Source organism: Buceros rhinoceros, unplaced genomic scaffold (assembly GCF_000710305.1).
Source record: "Buceros rhinoceros silvestris isolate BGI_N320 unplaced genomic scaffold, ASM71030v1 scaffold3906, whole genome shotgun sequence".
Taxonomy (NCBI): domain Eukaryota; kingdom Metazoa; phylum Chordata; class Aves; order Bucerotiformes; family Bucerotidae; genus Buceros; species Buceros rhinoceros.
The window spans coordinates 31,204-54,654 of NW_010417996.1; the positions used below are offsets into that span (position 1 = coordinate 31,204).

The 23,451-nt window shown below is 40.1% G+C and overlaps 1 protein-coding gene across 1 annotated transcript in view; it reads right to left on the minus strand.

The window, feature by feature from the left end:
- The window catches only part of CRIM1 (cysteine rich transmembrane BMP regulator 1 (chordin-like)), a 100,887-nt gene that overhangs the window by 28,654 nt on the left and 48,782 nt on the right, over nucleotides 1-23,451 (minus strand). Inside the window, exon 7 of the mRNA XM_010138357.1 lies at nucleotides 7,417-7,545. Within this exon, the coding sequence (XP_010136659.1) occupies nucleotides 7,417-7,545 (129 nt within the window). The remainder of the gene's footprint in view (nucleotides 1-7,416; nucleotides 7,546-23,451) is intronic.

Here is a 23,451-nt window from a genome sequence, read left to right on the forward strand (position 1 = left end):
AGCAGGAAACCCGTTAAAGGGAAGACATCCTCCACAGGGCTGCTTAGCGAAATAGCTGGCTGGAGGGTAGAGTTCTACAAGAGTAGTAGAAATACGTTAATTAACCTTTCTTACGAAACATGAAATATCAACAAGGTAATGTCAATACAGAAAACAACACTACACAAGGTAATAGGAGGGCTTAGGCAGATAAAATAATAATAGCAGGGTGAAACGTAATAATGAAAATGTATAAGGTCATACTACCCACAGGGAAAAAACAAGAATTTTCGCTACAAGCTGAGAGTTCAGGGGCAGGATATTGGTTGATCTCAGGATGATATTGATGTGATATGACTTGAGGAAAAGATGAACATGTTCCTGAACACCTCAGGTTAACGTAACTGTATTTCTACCACATATACTTCGCTTTCTAAGGTGAGCACAGAGATTAGCTGAAACACCACATAAAATTCTGGAAGATTTTAAACTTAATTAAGCTTAAAATAGCGCAAAAGGCTATGACAATAATCATGGAAAGGCCGTTTGTCCTCAACCAACAACATTATTAAAATAGCCCCCTGCTAGGAGGCTAGTAACTCCCTTGAGGACAAACATGTACTGAGCACCTGTAGCACTGAAACGAGCCCACACAACAAAGCCATGCAGGTTTCTTTTCCATGTGCAACCACGACTGCAAAAGCAGCAGCAAAGTCAGTTACCAACAGGTCCATGTTTCTAAGTAGTGTTCACTAGACCTCACTGTACTGGCGAGAGCTGTTGCTCACAGATTTTTGATCCCTCTGAACCCTAGCAGTACTAGCAAATACTTCATTCAGTAGTCTGCAACAGTTTCACACATTATATGCTGATTTGGATATGGGAATTTCAAATCACTGCATTAATTTGAATCAATTTTAATAAGATGCTGTTGTAAAAAAAAAAAAAAGAAGAAATGGAAGAACAGTTGAAAATGAATTGGTCTTCCAAAAAGCATTTGTGAATTATTAATGAACAAACAAATATCAGAAAAAGTAGAAATGGAAGAACAGTTGAAAATGAATTGGTCTTCCAAAAAGCATTTGTGAATTATTAATGAACAAACAAATATCAGCACCAAGGTTTTTAAGCCTGGTACTCACTGCCCATAAATGCCTTTCAAATATAGTGATTTCTTTCCCCCCATTTCTTCACCCACTAAGAAACAGTTTCATAAAGACAGACTAAAATAAAAGAAATCCTAGAGCATGATACTATTTAAGGGGAATCTGTTTGGGATATGGGGGATGGGATAACACTCTCTGAAAAAGAGTGTCGCCTTAAGGACAGATGATTACCAAGATAGGGTGAGGCTCTACAGAACGCACTGCACACTAACCCTGTGGTGTTTTAAAGCATCCTATCCTTGTTTTAAAAAGGTTGTCAGATCACTGACTGAGCCACTGGCTGCTAAAGAAAAGAAAGATATAATCAACACCCATCAGGCAAGAGCAGCTGGTACATTGATGTGACCTACTATTGCCTGCGAACAAGACAACAATGAAATTCTGTCCCAGGACATGCAATCTTAGTGATGTTTGCATTTGCGAGGATTCACTCAGCAGTCAAATATTCCAGATACAACACGATCTTTTCTTCTTAGGTATGGTATCTCGGAGGCAACGTATCTCAAAAGGAATCACAATTCTCTGGCCTAAGTTCAAGCCATCAGATGCGTGATTCATTCCTGATTTGAGAGGTCTCACATCCCCATCTTGCATGAACCTATGAGTATCTGGAGTGTTATAAAATATTGCTCAAAAATCAAAACGGAAAGTCAACAAAATTCAATTCCATGAAATGCACGTTTAGGTTCAAAAAAGGTCTTCTGTTTCGACTTCTAACAGCCTGAGTGTCACTTCAGCTAACTCTTATTTTAAAATAAGACTTCTCAATTTCCTTCTTCTAGCATATATATGGCATATATCTATACCCTTAAACTGGGATATTAATTTTCCTCCAATTTAGTATTTTACATATGGACACATTGATAATTCTTCTGTAATGACTGAAAGTCATCTTAGACTAAAAACTTTCGAAAATGCTTTCTAGAGATGCATAGCCTGCTGAAATACTTCTACTTTTCGATCCTCTAATTCACAGATAAAAAATCACTGCCAGAGAATACGAATAGATACTCAACAAGAATTATGTCAGTATTTCAACTTGGCTGAGCCTGGTGGTGTCCATTTTTTGAAAACGTGGAGTGTGGCTACACAAGGCTAGCTACATACCTTTCCCATCATTATTTTCTTGACGCTGAGGCTAGATCGTATCAGGAGAACTGATTCACAGTACCTTTATAATTAAGCACTCCTCAGCCGTCCTCTCGATGTGGATTGCTACTGCTGGTTAATCTTCAGGGGTGGGGATCTGGGGAGGCAAATTTATGAAGGAGAAAACTAGGTTACTTGTCAGTAACTGGAATTCTCTGAATATATTGCCTCCACAGATCCACACTAACCCTCCCTCCTTTTGTCAGAATTAACTCACGATTCCCAATAGCTGGATAAAAATGAAGGGACTGGGCACTATGATGATAGTAAACGCTGTTTAAAAAAATAATCTTGTGAGTCCGTTGAGGCAAATTACCCGCTTGGATACTTGCTCTAAACAACTTTAGGATCCACATACAACACATGACTTCATGAAAATGGATTTGTAGCAGTGATATCTCAATGGCGGAATTACTGGAAAATGATCAAGCTTCCACAAACCTTCTGGCTGCACTTTTCTACCCACAGGTCAAGTGAAGTTTTTGTCTGCTTATATTACATTAGATATATTGTAAGCATTGCTAAAACCAGTATGTTGTAATATTCAGAGATTACTACCACAGACTTTATTCTCAAGACTTTATTCAGAAGACAGATAAGTCTTATTCAGCATGAGCAGTGCATCATAATTCCATCCTCTTCAAAGAGCACTTCCACTCTCTTCCATATGTGTACCTAAGAGTTAATATTTCTGTTCGACATAGAATATGTACCTTTTTTTTTATTTAAACCTTAAATTTTCAGGAACCATGCTTCATCCCCAATTTTCCATGGCTGTATTTCAGTAACTGAGGTCTAATATGTAATAGTTATTCCCTTTTACATTACTGCAGAGGATAATAAAATATCTTTTCCCTGCTAGGTCTACAAAATTATTCAAAAATCCAAGATATGCTCTGCTTGCAGCAAGGGAGACTACATGGATCGTCTTTGATTTTATAGCTTTTTTTTTCCCCCCTGGAAGTTTTTGCTAAATCAAGTTAAGAATAGGAGATAATTGTTACTAAAACAGAAAAGTGTTACCTAATTTGTATTTTACTTTGTTATTTGCAGGAATTTTACTTTGTCTGAACTGTACATTTTCCATGATTTGTGTGTGACTATTTGTCCCACCTTAGTTTGATATCAAAATAAGCATAAAATATGTTTATTTAAATGAACAAAATTAACACTGAGGGAGTTTTGAAGTGTTCAGAACACATGCCTGAGTATGGATTATTTACAGGAATAAAGGAATGAAATACTCAAATTTTGGCTAGGAAGACTGAAAGGTTCGGAAAACCCAGTGAGAACTCTACCTACTGAGTGGTTAACACACAAAAGAGGAATGGAGGTGTATGCTCCCACTGCAGTGCCTGCAAATTTTTTCTTAGGCTTTTTCCCCATCATCAATCCATACACCTTCTCAGATCTTTAACTGCTGCTATTTATAGACAGCCCATAGATGCACCTGCCTAATTTTTCTTAAATCTCCCAATCCTGCCTTTTAACGTTTACAGAACTAAACCAAGTCCCACACTGCCAAACCGAAATTCCATGTCGGAATTTCACTCTATTTCATCAGCTATAAAGGGAGATGGTGTGACTCGCCAGAATACTGAAGTCTGTGCTGCAGATGTTTGCTAGTATAAAGTGAATGTCAGTACCTTCTTTTTAACTTCATGGTGTGTATTTTCTTCTCATTTAAGGAAAAGGTATCAACACTTAGAAAAATATTTCTGTATCTATACGCCATGTTTTTGGGGCAAAGGAGTGTTTTTGTGTCTAGAGAAATGTGCAAACACGTAATATAGCAAGATTTCTAAATTTTTGCATAGTGATTTCATGGTTCGCTTTAACAGAAAAAAAAGACCACGACATGACGTGGATGGTGATGCACTATGATCTGCTGGGAAAACGACTCATCTCAGCCTTCTACATTTGTGTCTCTCCATAAGCAGTCTGAATTTCCTGAAATTGCATGACAGACGCATCTTGTAATTGTAAGGTAAGTCTTCTAAATGAGGCAAACAATTTTTAAAGTTGACAGCCGTGCTCTAACTTCATTCAATTTTAATAAGGTTAAAAAATACTAAAGCCACACACGCTCACAATTACACCCTGAACAGTACTTCACATCCAATTCATTTGGGGTAAAATGCCGTAGTCTTAAGTTGCAGTGATTTTAAAAGCTTTTTCTTGAATCTAATTCAGGGAACAGATAAGGCCAGACAAAATACTGGCCCTCACTGCAGACTCCCACTGAAGAATGATTCCAGCAGAACTGCTGGATTTTAAATCCTACGTCACTGCGATCAGCAGGCATTATTCAACGCGCCCATTAGTCATCTTCGGAGCAACAGGAATCCTGCCTCACAAGTAGCCGATCACCGGTCTGGTGTAACTCCCCTGACGTACTCCTCCTAAAGATATTAACCCACTCCAGTTCTCCCTGTGAAAGCAAAGGCCTAGACGCTCCAAACAAAACAGCAACTGCTGCACCCTACAAATAACAATTGTTTGCTTACGTATGTTTTTCTATTTGTTTCTTGTTCTGGCATCATATCATCATCATCTTCTCTTTTGGTAATGCGTGTCATGTTTTTCCTACTGTTTCAGTTTTATTTTTGGTGTTTTGCAGCAGTTCTTCCCATATCCTGGACTCAATACTTTTTTCCTTTCATCCTCGTGTAGTGCTGCTTTGGCTTCTACAGGCTGCTGGTCATTGTGATCATTCTTCCTCCCTCATCATTTGTGGTTCAATCTCCACTCACTGGAACTTTCCCCCCATATCCCTCTGTGCTCACCCTGCTCAGTGCTAGGTTTTTTCCTCCCTTCTCTTAAAACTTGGTCTGCCTCTGCGTTTCTAAGTTTTGTTTTATTTTACATCATGTATGTTTTCATTGTGCATTGTTACAGCATGTTTTTGCATTCACTGCAAAAAACCAGAAGGATAAATGACACAATAAACTACTTCTATTAAAATAATATTCTAGAAATGTTACCATTTGCTTCTTTCTCCCTTCTCATTCTATAGTTAGCTTAAGTCAAGCTGAATAAACTTCAAATAAAATTACAATGAAGATCCAAACAGGGTTAATTAGGTAATTATTTCAAATAAACGTGTTGTACTGATTTCTGGCTACAGGGATGTAAATGAAGGTAATAATGAGGAATGATATACAGCTTCACTCTGTGTTCTCCCACTTTGTCATTTTGCTTTTATTTTGGCTGAGATAGACAGAAGTGTAATAAATCTTCATGAAAGACAGGTATCTAAAGAGAAATTAGCAAAAAAGAAAACTTTATTGGAAAGGCATTCGTAGAGTTAGGAAATGCTGACTTCAAATGGTAATGGGGGCATGCGGGCCTCCTTTACTCAGGCACTTTAAATCTGACTCAGTCGAGCAGCTTAGACAAGCAAGACACCAGCAAGTGGGTGCCGTAGAGAGACAGTGACGTTCCCAAAAGTCCACACAAACTAAAGACAGTATGCGTTCTCGCATTCTTAGAGAGCCAAGATGCCGCTAAACTGATCTGGACAAGAAATTATGTAGGATCTCAAAATGCAGACAACTAGTGCATTACGTTTTCAGCATATTTGACCTAAACTCCCTCACTTCTCAGTGCTCACACTCATCTGTCCAGAGCCTTGCAAGTGAGAGACATCATCTGACAGAAAAATTCTACCTCTGGCATTCTGACTGATAACCACCAAGCAATGAAGACTTCCAAGGTGTTATTTTTCTTCACTTCTTTACTAGTTAAAGGTTCCCCCTCTTTAAATGACTGAGGGGATTTTAAAGCAATCTACAATTCAAGTTATTTAACTGCAAAAAGATGACAGACAAATGATGCTATTAAGTTTGCTCCAGACAGTTTGCTACTGCAAAACAAAATTAATTTCGACCATCTCAGGCAGAAGAAAAATGCCCTTGAATAGATCCTAAAGCACTACTTCATCAGAAACATTCTAAGCAAGAACAGAGACTTCCTTCATGTTTACGCGTGCAATCTGGTAACATGGGACAAAAGAAATGATCCTTTGGCGTGATGGCACTCCTGTGCACCAGACTGGAGGGAAGGACTGCACGCACAGACATAGATGACACAATCTGCCGAGCATGTCCGTCTTCTTGTTTGGTTCAAAATCCCCAATCAATTTAACAACCATAAAAAAAGAAGAAAAATCAAATTACAGTGTTAAAAGTAGAACTTTACATTTCTAAAACAGTCATATTGGTTTAGAAAGTGTCTGAGAATGGGCAGACCGAAATCAAAAGAAGAGAAGCGGGAAGAGTTGTGAAAGCCTCAGAGGCTACAAGGAAGCTGCAGAACCGCAATTAAATTACACGGAGTTTAAAACCACTCCTAGGCTGGGCTAGCAGCTAGAGTGATGCATCCTGCAGCTGAGACTAGTACTCCACAGGTGTCCTTCGTGGGGCAATTTCAGCAACCAACTTGACCTTCTCTTATATTCCATCTGAAAACATTGAATTCTTAACAAGACAGAAAACACATTTTTGCTGCTTCTCTGATACACACAGAAGTTCTCACAAGGCACCGTGTTTTTCCTTGGGGAAAAAAATAGATGTTAAAGCCTGCACACATCCTAACTGAAGTATTAGAAACATATATATATATAAAACATAAGAATGTTATAGAAATAAGATTATGGATATGTTTGTATATACACACATATTCAAATATTTATGCTCAAAACCTAAGTTTTGACACAAAAAAGCTAAGTCGAAAGTAGGCTGTTTAACTACAGGAGTGTTTGAAGAGCACATATCTAGGTGCTCTTAAACTCGTTACATACACGGAGGAAAATTAAACGTGGAAGTCTGATCAGACTTCTCAAAATCCGAATGAGTATTAAATCCCAAATCGCTACCTTTCCTACCTAGCTGTTATTTTTTACCTGAAGAGAGACATTTTATGTTTTCCTCCCCACACATTAAGCAAGCAAACAAGCAACATCAGGAATCGGGAACCTCTTCTTTGCAGACGAACAGCTGTAAAGCACATGCATAGCAGCACACCATATAATCACCATCACGAACGGGAAAACCAGCAGACAAGCATCTTCACACACAGCTTGATACCAAAGGTAGGAGCCACTGTATTTTTGCATACTCACTGGTTTTGCACTGACAAATGCGGCAACCATTTTGGTCCAGTTTGAAGCTATAGATACAGTCTTTTTCTGTCAAAGTGCAGTTCACCAAAATCTCGCAGGTGGGCGGGCCTATTGTGATGTATGTTGGTTCTGAATGTAAGAAAAAATAAATAAATTTGAGATTATTTTAAATTAAGTTCACAAAAAGGCATGTACAATGGGACAGTAAAGGTAATTTTTATTTTGTTTCGCTTCTTATTAATGAATATTATGGGTCCTTCTGAAACAACTCAAGAAACAGAATTTGTTTCGAAGAGATGTACACATCACAAACAGTATAAAGCCGCATAAAGTTTTTGATATATTGAAACAGGAGCAAAATCCTACATTTATTTCTTCAGTACAGAATCAGTTTTCCTGCACATGCAGTTTAAAACTAACACGCATATTTTGCCCTCCCCTTTTTCTCAAAAAGTGTTTCATCAAAACTTCATGCAGATTGTTTTGCTTTAGGAACTGAACAGAGCTCTCTTCAAAGCTCAGCAGATTGAAACTACCAAGCTGCAAATCAAAGCACGTGACTCGGTGGATCAAAACTGTCTCTGCGTGAATCAGATCACCTCTGAAATCTAAAGCAGAGGAAACTCTGAATACCAAAAGGGAATGAATGTAAGACACACTGCCTGTGGAAGATGCCTGGGAAACATGTAACATGTCTATTCACCGACAACATCACTTCCGGCAGTATACGCTGCAGAACCAGATTCTGCTTTTTGAAGTTGAGGCCGTTACTGGCAATTATTAGGTATTTATGAACAGAACAATATTTACTTTTGGATACTATTTAAAAACATGGGAGTATGAAATTTATTTTAATATATATAGTAGCCAGAAATATTAATGTGTTCTAGTATACAAATACATTGGAATAAAATAATACCCAAAGCTTTATGAAAATAACAAGGAACCTCAACACTGCCATCATAAAACAGGACGCATAAGGAATGAAACACTCATCTTTTCCCGAATTACTTTGTTCTCTATGAGACTAATTTAGTCTATCTTGTGTTTTTCATAGAATAAGCACTTAAGAACTAACAAATTTATAGTTACGAGCACTATTAACATCACACCAAGCATTCAGGAAACACAAATTGCATGACTTTTAAAGAACTGTGAGCTTCTGTTTCCCTGTGTCAATTGTTTGAATTTATCCTGTTTATTGTTTTTGAGATTATCCTCCATCTCAGGAAATGAGGACTTAAAGAAAACTACATTTGAAAAGAATTCAGTTCACGCACTGATAAATTGTGGCGATATGGAGAAACGGTACACTAACTACCAGGGCAATAAACCCAGAGAGGGTTTATACAGCACACACGTCTTCATGGTCTGGAGACGGCCACCTCTCGCCTTCTCTCATCCTCAAACCAAATACACTGAAAGGCAGATTTCTGCAATCCTCACTTAAAGGCAGCTAGTCTTCACCCTGAGACCGAGGGTAAAATACTACTCAGCATTGATTAAGCTGTTAGAAGTACACACTGTTAACCAAAACACAAATTTATCTGCTTATTCGCTTCACGTCCAGCAGGCAACTTCTGCACCTATGCCTTCCAGTCAAGCGAAAATTATCCTATTACAACAATGAGCAATTCTGCTCTCATTGTCTTTCACAATTTTCAGCTTTCACAGCTTCTTCCCAGACCTACTCTTCCCTTTCCAGCAGTTTATTCAGCAGAGGAACATTTTTAATCCATTTTAAATTAGGTCAGGTACATACAGAGATTGGAGGGGAAAACCGCATGAAAGACCCTACGGTGAAGTTAGACGAATTCAAATTTGTCTCAGAGGTCACGGTTCAGATTCCTCACTTTGCTGAAAGCTTCAAAGTAGCATTCAAAATCTGTTGCTTGTGCAATTTTTGTGGGAAAAGTAGCTATACACTTTACATGTAGTTAAAAAACCAAAATGAAGTTTATTCAAATACAAGCTGGAACTTTAAAAAATGGCATCTGTGTCACTGTAGGACCCTCAATTCTCTTCTAATTTAAATTAAAATTTTTCCATATTTTTTTTCTAAAAGTTTAATATAGATTACTAGATTGGAGGTCAAAGGAGAGATTTTATAAGTTTCTATGGATTCTTCATTTCACAGCTCTCAGTTTGCACGAGTAGTATGGAGGAGTAACTATAATAAGCAATGTATTTTATAATACATGGATTCCCAAACTATTTTAATCCATCCCAAACTATTTTTATCTCACTGAACTCACTGTATTTGTTTTCAAGTCGATTCAGTAAGCTATCTGAATAAGTCACGTTAATGTCTAATATTTAACATATGCAATTTCATCAAACCATTAGTTCAGGAATCAAAAAAAATTATATATACCAATTTTTTGTTATATTAAAAAAAACTCCATTAAGTAGTCCCAACTGCTTAGGACTCAATGTATAAACTAGTTTTGCAAAGAGACTGATTTTCAGCATCTGGTGCCCCTTCTTAAAACCTCTTTTCTTACTTCACTCCTTCTTTAATCAACCTAAACATGCAAAAGACCAGAACAAAAGTTACCCTGAAGCTACATTCAGGTTACTGGTCAACCCTCCCCAACTCTAATTCAAGCCACCACAGTAATACTTACTCTCGCTGGTAGTTAAAACTACCACAATCATACGCATCATTAACGCTATCCAAAGCAAAGTTTGCAGACAGTGACACGAGCTGGACAAATGAAGGAGACCAGCCTTACCATCTGACTGCAGAACAGTAAAATACGTGGTTCAAACCCACAAAACCCCACTGAGAGCTGAGATGAGGTAAGTATAAACTGATCTGCTTGGGTGTAAACTAAACCTAGGAAGAAACAGGATTGTGTTTCACTCTTCATCACTGAAGTTCACCCCTCAGCTTCTTTTTAATCGCAGTTCTAACTTAGTATCTAGGAAAAAACCAGTGGCTAGTTGTTACATACTTTTCATGGTGACTTTTAAAAGCTGTACTTCCGTGGGTTTGGTTTTTCTTTTTTTTCATAGAATCATCCGGGTGGAAGAGATCGTTCACACTCTTGTGTCTTGGATACACTGAGCAACAATTTCTTACCCCCTTATTACATCCAGTAATGTGGTGTGGTATTTCTTACAAAGAACAAAATTAAACTGTCATTATATTAATTTGAAAGGGTTTTGTTAGTCCTCTGTTCATTATGCTTTATTATTCTGTTACCTCCTACTTTTGTGTCTGTTCTCAGCATCCTCGGTGTTTCCACACAAGCTTACAAATCTGTTTTCTCTCCCTCCTGCCCCTAAAGGTAAGCCCTGAGATGCAATAATTTTATATGCATGCCTGCTTCTCAATGAGCTGCAAATAGAGGACAAAAGAAGTAATTTCATTCCCTACCCCCACATGTGCAAAAATGCAGCCAGAAAAAAAAAAAAGTCACGCCTTTTCACTTCGCTAGACAAGACTCAACAAATAAAGCCAGCTCTGCTCTGCCAGGCTTCTGGCTATTTGAACAGGCAAGCAGCAGCCAGGTTTGAAAAAGCAAGTACCACCGCATGGTCTGAGCTAGGCTTTCACTGCTGCTCGTGGTAGAAACGGCAGAAGAACGAGCCAGTGCACAAATGCACTGACAATGGGCGGGAAAAATGGGTGCTTCACCCACAGTAAAACTATACCGCAGAAAGACAGAGAGAAGAAAGTAGAGAAGGGGATTGAAGAGAGTTGGATGAAAACAATGGATTTTTTTTTTTTTAGTAGAACACAGATTTTGCTGATGTCAAGTGCTTATATATAAACGCAGATTTCTGTTAGAACACCTTACTTCTACATACTCTCTCTGAGCCTGATAATTTCTATGCTGAATTTTAGTGCAGGGAATGACTCATTTTCCTGCTGTGAGGCTAATAAAAATCTTTGAATTCATTTTTACACTGCCATTTACTTACATACAACTTGAGAAATTTCGAAATCCCCAGTAGGTATTTCAGCTGCTGGTGGTCCGTCAGTCTGACTGGTCCACACAGCATGTGATCAAAACTGTGAATCTTGGTCATCCCAACTTGAAATCAAACTGTGCATTTATGGGGAAAGGAGGGAAGATAATGACATCCAAGTAACGGCTGGAGCTGGCTTTGTCCTTTCAGAGCCTACATTAGTAATGCCAACACAAAAACTGGATGTCACAAAAAAAAAAAAGTTGTCAAGGTGGAATGAGAGCATGTTTTCACTGGTATTTTTCTGCACCAGGATAATTCCGTAATATGAACAAAACCAATCCCCAGGTCCCTCTTTACCGCTATTTTCTTCTTTTTCTATGAGTGATGTGCCACAGCTTGTACTACAAAGCCCCGATATTTTCTTCTGTTAAAAGTGTGAAATACTCTATATTTACACACAAACACTAGAACGCAGGATGGTCAATCTGATCTAGTACTGTGCCTCATGTATCTTGTTATCTTCGGATGTGTATTGTGGTCTTAGATAATGCTCAGCTGAAATATTCAGAAATGGAGAGAAACTCATGCATCCATGTTTCAGTGAGACCAGGGGAAAAAAAAGAGTTTCTTAGAACTAGAATTTCATGATACACACAGTTCAATCAATTAAAGTTAGCCAGAAGAGAAAGAAAACTAAAATTCATCACTAATTGCTGCAGCTCTGGAAAACAAAACAAACAAATCAAAACAAACAAACAAATCGGAGAATTTATGGCAATCTTGTTGATTTCTATGTTTATCTGAATCTTAAAAAAAGAACTGTTTACTTAAAATTCACATTTCCCTCTAAATTTGGAGATTTCATTTACATAATTCTTTAGTTAATTTTAAAGAGAACTAAAAAAAAGTCTTCCTTAATGCTGGTAATGAAAAATGATTCCCATCTTCCTATCACACCCTTAGCTGTTCAAAATCTGAACTCTTGCCATTGAATTCACACCAGAAAATGAAGAGGGATTCCACTTAACTGTACGAATGCGAAGCTGCATGTATTATGAGAGCACCAGAGTTCAGTTTTCCTTTGTGTGAAGGACAAATGGGACCTGTCAGTAGCAGGAGCAGAGTTTGCAGGTGCAGGGAAGCGATGCTTCGCCTCTGTTGAGCACTCGTGAGCCACCAGCAGCACAGTGTCCATAGAAGAGAGACCCTGACACGTCTGAGTGAGGACTGCACAGGGCCACCAGGGACTGAAGCAGGCAGCATGAAAACAGAGGCTGAGAAACCAGGGCTTGCTAAGCTTGGAGAAGGGCGAAGGGGGGCATCGTCTACCTAACAGAGGATACAAAGACAACAAGGCCTGGCTCATGTTGGAGGTGCTCCAGAGTAGGATGAAAGGCAACAAACACAAGACTGAACGTGGCAATTTACAACCTGATAAAAGTTGTCTTCCTTCTTTCAAACCGCATGGGTGGTCAAACTGTGAGTGCTAGAGAGCTTGTAGGATCTGCATCCTTCAAAATATTAAAAGCTTAATTGGCCCTGAGATCCTGCTGTCACTAGACCTGTTTTGAATAGGAGGTAGGACTAGAAAAATCACTGGTGGACCTTTCCAACTTGCACAACTCTGAATTTCACTCTCATATAAACTTGGGACATTTCCAGTGAAAGCAGCAACATCCTTGATGGATCCTAATCAGGGAATTGAAATCCGAAGAAACATTACTGATGATTTCTGTATGCTTTTGACACATACTGATTATCTCCATTCTGCAATAAAAGTGTATGCTTGCCTTACACCATGATGCTGAAATCTACGTCTTTAAGCATATGTCTAACATCTTTGAGCATAACTTCTTATTCAAGAAGCAAATTTTTTTCCAGGCATTTATAACAATAATTCTCTTTGAAGTGGTATTTAACGACAGCCACAACCACCTTTGAATCAGTCTCACTTTTTTGTCCTCCTTTAGGTTAATACACTACCCATCCTACAACTCTTGCAATGGTGTTTTTACTGTTACATGAAGAACACTTAAAACAAGCTCTTGTCTCATTTGTAATGTAGCATTTTAACTAAAACCATTTTTGTTCCATGCTTTCTCTAATACTATCAGTAAATTAAGAGACAACACCGTTAGGCTAGAGTGTCGATCTGCTTAAGGACAGGTAGGCAGGCTTTACAGAGGTATCTGCACAGGCTGCATCGATGGGCCAAAGCCAATGGTAGGAGAGGTTCAACAAGGCCATGTGCCAGATCCTGTACTTGGGACACAACAACCCCCTGCAATGCTCCAGGCTTGGGGAAGAGTGGCTGGAAAGCTGCCCAGCAGAAAAGGACCTGGGGGCATTGGTTGACAGCAGCTGAATATGAGCCAGCAGTGTGCCCAGGTGGCCAAGAAGGCCAACGGCATCCTGGCCTGTATCAGCAATAGTGTGGCCAGCAGGAGGAGGGAAGTGATTGTCCCCCTGTACTGGGCACTGGTGAGGCCACAGCTTGTGTACTGTGTCCAGTTTTGGGCCCCTCATGCCAAGAAGGTCATTAAGGTGCTAAAGCGTGTCCAGAGAAAGGTGATGAAGCTGGTGAAGGGTTTAGAGAACCTGTCTTACACGAGGCAGCTGGGGGAACTGGGATTGTTTAGCCTGGAGAAAAGGAGGCTGAGGGGACACCTTGTCAGTCTATAGCTACCTGAAAGGAGGTTGTAGCAAGGTGGGGGGTCAGTCTGTTTTCCCAAGTTACAAGGATGAGAGGAAGTGACATTAGGATCGAGCCATGAAAGGTTTAGGCTGGATACTAGTAAAAGTTTCTTTACAGAGAGGGTTGTCAAGCATTGGAATAGGCTGCCCAGGGCCATCAGTGGTGGAGTCCCCATCCCTGGAAGTGTTTAAAAGACACGCAGATGTGGTGCTGAGGGACATGGCTTAGTGGTGACCTGGCAGTGCTGGGTTAACAGTTGGACTTGACGGTCCTCAAGGTCTCTTGTAACCAAAACAATTCTATGATTCTCTGTGTTCTCCCTACCTTTAGACCAGCAGTACTGATCACAAAAAAAAGCCCTTCTCCGTGTAACTGGGAAAACAAAATAATTCCAAATTCTGCCCACTGATATTTCCAATACTTTTAGTAACAGTTAACTATGGGGTGGTGGGGTTTTTTGTTTGTTTGGGGGTTTGGGTTTTTTTTTTTTTTTGTTTTTTTTTTTTTTTTATACTTTTTCTGGGCTTGGTAAAGCTGGAAGGCAAAAGAGGCTATGTATCCTCTTTGAACTTCAAGGCTGGACAGAGGAGGAACAACAATAAGAAACTTTGTATAAAGGTCTTACTGTGTCAGCCACAAATTCAAAAAATAACTCTCTGAAGCTTACACATTTAATTCACAATTATTTTTAATGCCAGAGAGAACACCTCATATCAAACAGCAGCGCATTTAGATTCTGCAGTGGTATCTTGGGATATTTGGAGAAAGTGTTAGCCATGCACAAGGAATAAACTCAATAAAAGAGGATTCCAGAAAGCCCAGCATCTCAGTGGCAGCGTGAAATGAAAACCTCTTCCGAGGGAGGAAGGAAAAATTAGTCAAACTCATATTCTACACGTGGAGAAAGGTATCTAACATTAACATCAAAGAACTAGACTGTGTTTGGGGAAAGCGAAATAGCTCCCTCTTCTGCAGTATTTTACAACACAACTACCTCTAAAAGGTTTAAGATTTCTGATCCTGTGAAACCAGCACCAACTAACTCAAAGAAAGGCAGCATCAGTGCATTCAAGCATTCGCTATAAAAAAATAAGAAAGAAGTGAACAGTGGTCTAACTTTTAACCCAATGCTTTACACGATATCTGGTTAAAAACTGATCCTGAAGGGTGTGCTGCTCAACAGCCTTTCATTCAAGTCTGCATACTTGTTTGAATTTTGTCTGCTGTCCAAAAAAGTTAACTGGCCTACTGAGCAGCAGCATGTGTGTTTACTTAAGCTTCCTGTAAAAACATTCATATCATTCCAAGAGTGACTAAATGTTTTCCATCCTCATAGTTCACATTCCAGCCTTCCCTGCCCCTCCAGTTCATTACACGAAAAATATCAGTCCCGAGTTCTGGGCAAGAGAATTTCCTTCCTGGATTTGACATACCTAATGCCTTGCAGGAATTTCTTTCCCAGCGTTTAGCTGTCTGTGTTAACTAACAGGGTTCAACAATTTGGAATCACATAACTATTTATAAAATGTACACGAGGACTTCAGACGATATAATTTTCTAATGTCACAAACGACTCTGAAAATATATTCACTGATACTTCCAAGCACATAATTCAGTTTGGCAGGCTTTTGTTTCAAATATTATTCATACTGTCAACCTGGAACTATTTAAATACATATTTTTCCTCAAAAGTAACTATTGTAATTGAAAACTATTTTTATTGTTGCAGTTTGAAGAAGCCGCCTATGAACCGAAGCTGCATGGGGGGGTTGTTTCTTTTTTGCAGTGCTGCAATTAAAACTGTTCACCCTCAAGATATGAAGTTAAAAACTTCTGTCTGTCATAATCAATTCTTCTGGGTTTTGGTTTAACAGGCATATAAACTCCTCAAATATATATATATTTCTTCCTTTTTTTGACAGTTTCAGGTGGAGTGACACCAAGAAATAGCCTTTATCAAAGCAGAATCAATTAAGCCTATTTAGAAATGTCCTAGATCAAGAAGGTCATTCAATTACTACTACTGGGTGAAAAGACAGCACACACACTAAATTACTGTGCATGTGGGGCGAATCTATGAACGCTACAGGCACTGACAAGAATTATGAACATCATCAGGGCTCCTCTTCGGTGAGACATCCTCAGCTGCACTGATTTATATATTCATTAGTATTAGTTGGTTATTTATTCTCTCAGTGGTCTTCCTCTGAATGATGAGCCACTAAAACTAGGACAATGTTATTTTATACTAGTATAGTCTCCCTGACTTTCTTAAAACTCGGAGACCTTCCTAGGGAGTAGGTTTCATTATACCCTGGACAGTGCGGTTCAACAGGCTCAGCTGCCTTGTATACACCTGCTATACTAAACTATGAGCTGGAAAACAAGCCATATTCTCTACAGCACAGTGTTTGCATCCCTCAACTGACGGATGAAAAGGCTGCTTGATAGCTACAGTGCTGCTGCTGAACAATAACTTACACTTCATGCTATAAGGAGATCTCTGAGCCCAAATCTTGCGCCAGTGAACCCTGCTCACTACCACTGACTTCACCTTGAATGAATCAAAGTTCCTTTCACTGGACTCTGACGCCTGTTTTTACTTAATGAAGTGCTGGACCTGCTGAAGGAACCGAACTGAATTACCTCTCAGCTAGGGTTTAGAGCCCTTTATTGATTAAAGCATTCATTTCTTTTTGTGGAGATAAATAGTCAGATATCATGACAGGAAAGTAATGTGGGCCTTAGTCATGAAGATCATCTGAAGGGATTTTGTTTAACACTTAGTATCTCCTTCAAAGTTTATGCTGGCACCCTGCCATCTGTACCTGAGGGCTCCCCTGCAGAAGGACATACTGCGAGATAACCAGTTACCGCCTATCTGTGGACTGGGCTGCAGCTTTTCCTGTGAACAGTCTGAGCCTCTGGGAGATGCACGGGAATAGACATGACTATAGACCTTCCTAACGGACATTTTGGGCATTCAGTACCAGAGCTGAGCACTTTTATTTATTACCTTCTTAAACAAAAACCCAAACTGAAACAAACAAACAAACCAAGGATTTTCATAGTACCCTACCCAATATTTACTTGCTGTGAATACAACTATTATTCCAATTTGCAGATGGCTGTCCACAGATGCAGATGGCCTGAGGCAATCACGGTTATTTCTATCACTGTAGCTTGTTTGGTGTTATTCATTTTCTATTATATATTGACACTAAATAGCTATTTTATGCTCCAGTATTGATTATTTTTGTGTAAAATCTATTAGAAAAGGAATGGGTACTTAAACCACACCAATTTTATTTAGAAAATAAACAATTTTTAGTCCAACAGAGAAGCAAGCAGCAGAACCAAGAGCAGCCTGATTGCCAAGGAATCTGGTTGTCTCCAATGGGACAGGTACTCAGACCAGCTCCTGTGAAGAACCCCTGAGACTAAAGAAGTGTGAGCGCATTCCAAAATTTTGCAGTGTTTTATGGCACTTGAAAAAAAATCACTTTCTCCCCTTTGCCTAGCTGTCTGTTTTCATTACATCTGTAGAAATGGGATCTCTGAGACTTCCTCGTGCTGCAAAAACAGTGGGGAAAGCACAGAGGGCCAGTATGATTACCTAAGCCTTGGCTCTTCATGAAGACAGGCTAGGAAACAAAGACAGAAAATCCAGACTAAATAGATAATAGACTAAACAAAGACACTTGCCAAAGGACCAGTATCATTAGAGCAGCTATAGAAGCTATATAGAAGCATTCACCAGAAGCTTAAAACTAGTTTTTTGTGTGGGATCCACAGAATGCAACGGGCCTGCTTTTCCCAGGTCTCACCAGTGACGGGAGATGCCTGCCTTGAAAAGTCTGGGGACTGGCTGATGGAAGAAGGTCTTCCCCTCCACACTAAACTGTCTCAATGTGTCTCTCGCCTCATGTCTTATCAGTGACTCTTGCTTCCTGCCTTTGCCCTCCACCCCACAAACACTAGCCACAAAGCAGTCAGCCCCCTGCTCACACCTTGGGCTTTTCTCTCTACACCTCCTGCACAACGCACAGGCACCGCTGGGTCAGAAAACCGGCAAGAAGTGACGGGGTGGACATATCGTAACAAGATATCTTGCCAAAAGGGTTTTGATCACTTTGATATATACTTAAAAAACCCCCAACAACAAAAAGCCAACAGAGCAGCCATATATTGGTGAGCCACAGCCACCCCTTGCATAAACACTGAAAGCTGCACGAGAATTACTACCACTGCTTTCAGCTATGTATGCAATTTCCTGAGCGAATCTCCTTTCACTGAGGCTGAAAATACAAACTCTGGTACCCTGAACACATCAAAAAGACAGTCTTAGTCAACATGACATAGGACGAATTTTGTTTTCCTCAACATTTTTCTGCCTTCTAAAACACATCTTCACTTTTGCTTCAGTTCCATTCATTCTTGTTCTTTTTGCGTGCAACGCCCTTTTAGGTACCTGAAGACTGCTATTTTCTGATTCTGACTTCAACCTTCTCCCTTTAAGCTAAAGCAATCCACTCTATGCAGTCTGTCTTCCTAGGACGTGTTTTGCAAATTTTGGACTGTGCTCACAGCTCTCCTTGTGACTCTTTCCAGTTTGCTTCCATCTTTTCTCAGAGCGACAAACCAATGTCAGCTACTATGTCAGCTATGGACATACCTACCCACAGGAAAGAGAGCAAAACCGATTACTTCAGGCCTTGCAAACTACTCTTGACTGCAATTTCAGTTTGCCTTCTCAAGGCTCTGCTAATCCACATTCAATTTCTTCCCCCTTAACATCAGACTTAGAATCATAGAATGCTTTGGGTTGGAAGGGACCTTCAAAGCCCATCTAGACCAAGCCACCCTGCAGTAAGCAAGGACATCTTCAACTAGGTCAGGTTGCCCAGAGCCCCATCCAACCTGACCTGGAATGTTTCCAGGGATGGGGCATCTACCGTCTCCCTGGGCAACCTGTTCCACCGCCCTCTTAGTAAAAAATTTATTCCTTATTTCTAAGTCTAAACCTCCTCTCTTTTAATTTAAACCTTGTCCTGTCACAACAGGCCTTGCTAAAATGATTGTCCCTGCCTTTGTTATAAGCTCCTTTTAAGTACTGAAAAGCTATAATAAGGTCTCCCTGGATCCTTCTCTTCTCCAGGCTGAACAACCCCAGCTCTCTCAGCCTGTCCTCATAGCAGAGGCGCTCCAGCTCTCTCATCATTTTTGTGACCCTCCTCTGGACCCTCTCCAACAGATTCATGTCTGTCTCCTGCTGAGGACCCCACAGCTGGATGCAGTACTCCAGGTGAGGTGTCACCAGAGCAGAGTAGAGGGGGAGAATAACCTCCCTTGACCTCCTGGCCACGCTGCTTTTATGCAGCCCAGGATATGGTTGGCTTTTGGGGCTGTAAGTGCACACTGTTAGCTCATGTCCAGTTTTTCATCCACCAGTGCCCCGAAGTTGTTCTCCACCAGGCTGCTCTCAATCACATCACCACCCAGCCTGTATTGATACTGAGAACTGACCAGACCCAGGTGCAGAACCTTGTACTTGGTCTTATTGAACCTCATGAAGTTCACTTGGGCCCACTTCTCCAGCTTGCCCAGGTCTCTCCGGATGGAGTCTCATCCCTCAGGCATGTCAACTGGACCACTGAGCTTGATGTCACGTGTAAACTTGCTGAGGGTGCACTTGGTTCCTGCTGTCTGTCGTTGATTAAGATGGCAGTGGTCCCAGTATGGACCGCTGGGGAACACCACTTGTCACCGATCTCTATGCAGACATCCAGCCATTGACCACTGCCCTCTGGATGCAACCATCCAACCAACTCATTATCCACCAAACAGTCCATCCATCAAATCCACATCTCTCCAATTTAGAGAAGGATATTGTGCGAGTCCGTGTCAACAGATTTACAGAAGTCCAGATGAATGACATCCACAGCTCTTCCCCTGTCCACCGATGCAGTCACTTCAGTGTAGAAGGCCACTAGGTTGGTCAGGCAGAACTTGCCCTTGGTGAAGCCATAATGGCTGTCTTGAATCAACTCCATGTGCTTTAGCATAGCTTCTAGGAGGATCTATTCCATGATCTTCCCAGGCACAGAGGTGAGGCTGACAGGTCGGTCAGATGGACCAGTTTGTCTGGATTTCTCCCAAGTAACTGCTATTTAACAATCACTCTGGTTCAGGATTCATGAAGAATCTCCTCCAAGTGTAGTGCATTTTCCCCTTGTTAAATTTGATCAACATCTTTCTGCTAACTCTTGGATTTAAAACAAACTTACGAAATCACACTTTGCTCTCCAAGACAGTGGCTGCCCTTTTTAACTTCGTTGTCTATAGATAAAACAAATTTAGCTTTGATCTGATCTAGTGAAAATACCAAAGAGAGCAGGACACAGCACAGGCACTAGTGGATGCCAACTACAATGCAACCCAAGAAATTCTGCTCACAGATTTGAAGACTGTATCCATACACAAACACATTACACTGAAGCCCCACACCCATATGTACTCCTGTCCTCCATACACCTGCTCCTTGTTTCTATCTCTTCCTCCTCACCAACCTTCCCAGGGAGCTCCAGCGACTTTGAGCACCTCACTCACCCCCTGCCTGTTCCTCCAGCAGCATCAGTAGGCAAGATTCAAGTACTGAAAGGGTGACGGGAGCTGAATAGTTACCCTCTTCTCCAAGGCCAACAAACCCCAGAAAAGCATTCAGAAAAATCACGCATTTCAAACCAAGAGGGCTGTCCAATCAACACTGGAGTGTGTATTGTGTGGGCTACATACACACAGGATACACACTACGGATACACAGACAGCAGCGTGTGAGGAAGCATTAAAAAGGGTTTACTGTGGAAAACTGACACAAAGCCAGTCTGTATGGTAATATTACATACCAGGATTGCTACTCCTCGATCTCTAATTTAGAAAGCTGTGATCAGCTACTTCTGTATAACTTCAGTCTCCACAACCCTTGCTCGCTGGTTTTCTCACCGCTGCAGTAATAACACCAGGATTTTCTTCACGAGGGAATGGGAATGTTCTAGCTTGGTCTGAATTTACTGTGTTCAAAGGCTGAATACATTTGTGCGCTGACATACCATGCTGGTATTTCAAGAACTTGTGTTCACAGAATTCCTACTACCTTATATTTGATTTGACTGAAAAAATTTAAAGATCTAATCCAAGAACAATGTAGCTGCAGGAATGTAAACCCATCTACGGGAATCAATAGTTCCTTCACTGAAAACTATATAAACCAGCCAGGAAATAATTGAATTGGCAGAACCGTAGGTGCAGCAGCATTTAGATCTAAGACAGAGGGGAAAGTGACTAATATCAATAACCACTTACTCTAGATGAGCTGCAGCCAGGCCAGATCCACATGCAGCTTTGATTTTTGCTTAGAATTTGTCTGTCAGTTGCATGCTCACAAACCACTCTATTTCTCAACATTCAAATCATATTAAATGAGAGAAACACCTTTGACTAAATCTTTTTTTCCCCGCACTTAGAGCTAGTATCTGACACGCCGTAAGTTCACTCACTTGAAGCTGGCTACTGGTAAGCGGGTTCTCTTTTACATGTAAACAGAAGTCTGGTGAGAAATAAATGCGCACTTAAAAAATACTGATAAGCATATTAAGTCTCTGCCTTATTATTCTTCATCTGATGCCTATTTTAATATAGGGCTTGGATTGATCCATCAGCAACTAACTTGACAAAAATAACAGAATGTTTTCAACAGGCATCAGTCTTCTCCCTGCTTTAGAGCTCAAGCATAGTTGAGATACTAGAAGAAAAAAAAAAAATAAAAATTCCCTACGTTCTGCACTAGTCCCCAAAAAAGTGAAGTAGTCTGTGCAAAAAGAGCTATAGCTTAATTAAGAAATATAACATACAATACATGTAAGAGCAGTAAAATATATTAATGATGAAATTGTTTAATACCATTTTAGAACTACGGTATGTGTTCATTTTAAACTGATCTACCAAAAGAGCATTATTTCACTACGTTATATTCTCTATGGAATGAACATTTTAGAGCACTGAGTTGAGATGGACTGAGAACTGGAAGCCATTCAAAAGAATTCCTTACAACCACTAGAAAACTACTATCTCAAAACCGCCTGCTGAGTTTAACACTAATTTTGCCCATTTATTGAACACGTCTGTAAGTTACGTTGCACTCTCCCTTGAGCTCCTTTCTTAGAAAACTTTCATAGTGGAAAATATGATACCATATAACATCAGTGATCCCAGAACTTAGCCCACACTAGGTAAGCATTCTGACTTTCTTTGCTTAACGTTAGGAGGTAAGAGATGCAGAAGGATGGGGAAAAGAAAAGAACAGACTGGAGAGCACAGGGTGGTGGGTTTAAGCTATTAGGGCAGCATTAGTAATGTTTGAGGCTCCTATTCGGTCAGCACTTCTGCTCATACACAGCGTGGCAAAATTAAGGTTAAGCTACATATATGCAGATTTAACAGGGTAATATTCATAAAAGCATCATGTGGCTGACACCGATGGTTTTTAATTCCTCATAGGAAAAACTGTGCCTGGAATGTGTTTTATTGCTTGTAGATCTTCACCAAATGACCTTTTTATTAGTATCATTAAAATCAAGGGACTGTTTTGACAGAGAGCTTCCCAGCCAGCACCACCCTCTCCCCTGATCCCACCACCCCAGCAAGTCACTGATGACAGAGTGAGAATCAGGAGCAGAACCTTGTCAACAGAAACGACCCTCAGGAGGAAAATGAATGAGAAGCTGGTTTAAAAGGCGAGGAAGCACCAGCCCGTGCAGCCTACCTGATAGAGACAGCAGAGATGTCAGCTGGCTGGCTGATGTCAGACACGAGACAGCATTTCAGATAGGACCACGTTGTCATTAAAACTACATAACCAAAATTCAGGACAGTAAGGTGTGCAAAGGAAGCAATGTTTTTAAGACCTGCCTTCCCATGGCACACTGACTTCCCAGCTTAGTCCTACTACAATGAGAAAACCAGAGAACAGAAATCTAAAAGAAGCGCTTCCTTCCTAAATAGCCATATTGCAAAGAAATCAGACAGTACTTTTTTTGTACCACGTGAATCTATCTGACCTTGGAGGTGGGCTGTAAGTCTCTGGCTAATACATAAGTCCCTGCAGCCACCAGCAGTTTACTAGTACCCTTGACAAGTGTATTTCTCAGGGATTTTTTTTTTTAATTTATTATTATTGCAAGATAAACTGCTAAATCTCAGATGCTGAGTAATTTCTCATAAAGTCATCCAAAGCTGCTTCTTGCAAATTTGATTTTTTATATCTTGGGTTCTAGCATCTGAACTCATTGATGAGTTTTAACAGTCCCGATTTTTGATCCTTAAAATATTCCCAAATCTAAATTCCTGAAATTAAGTAACTT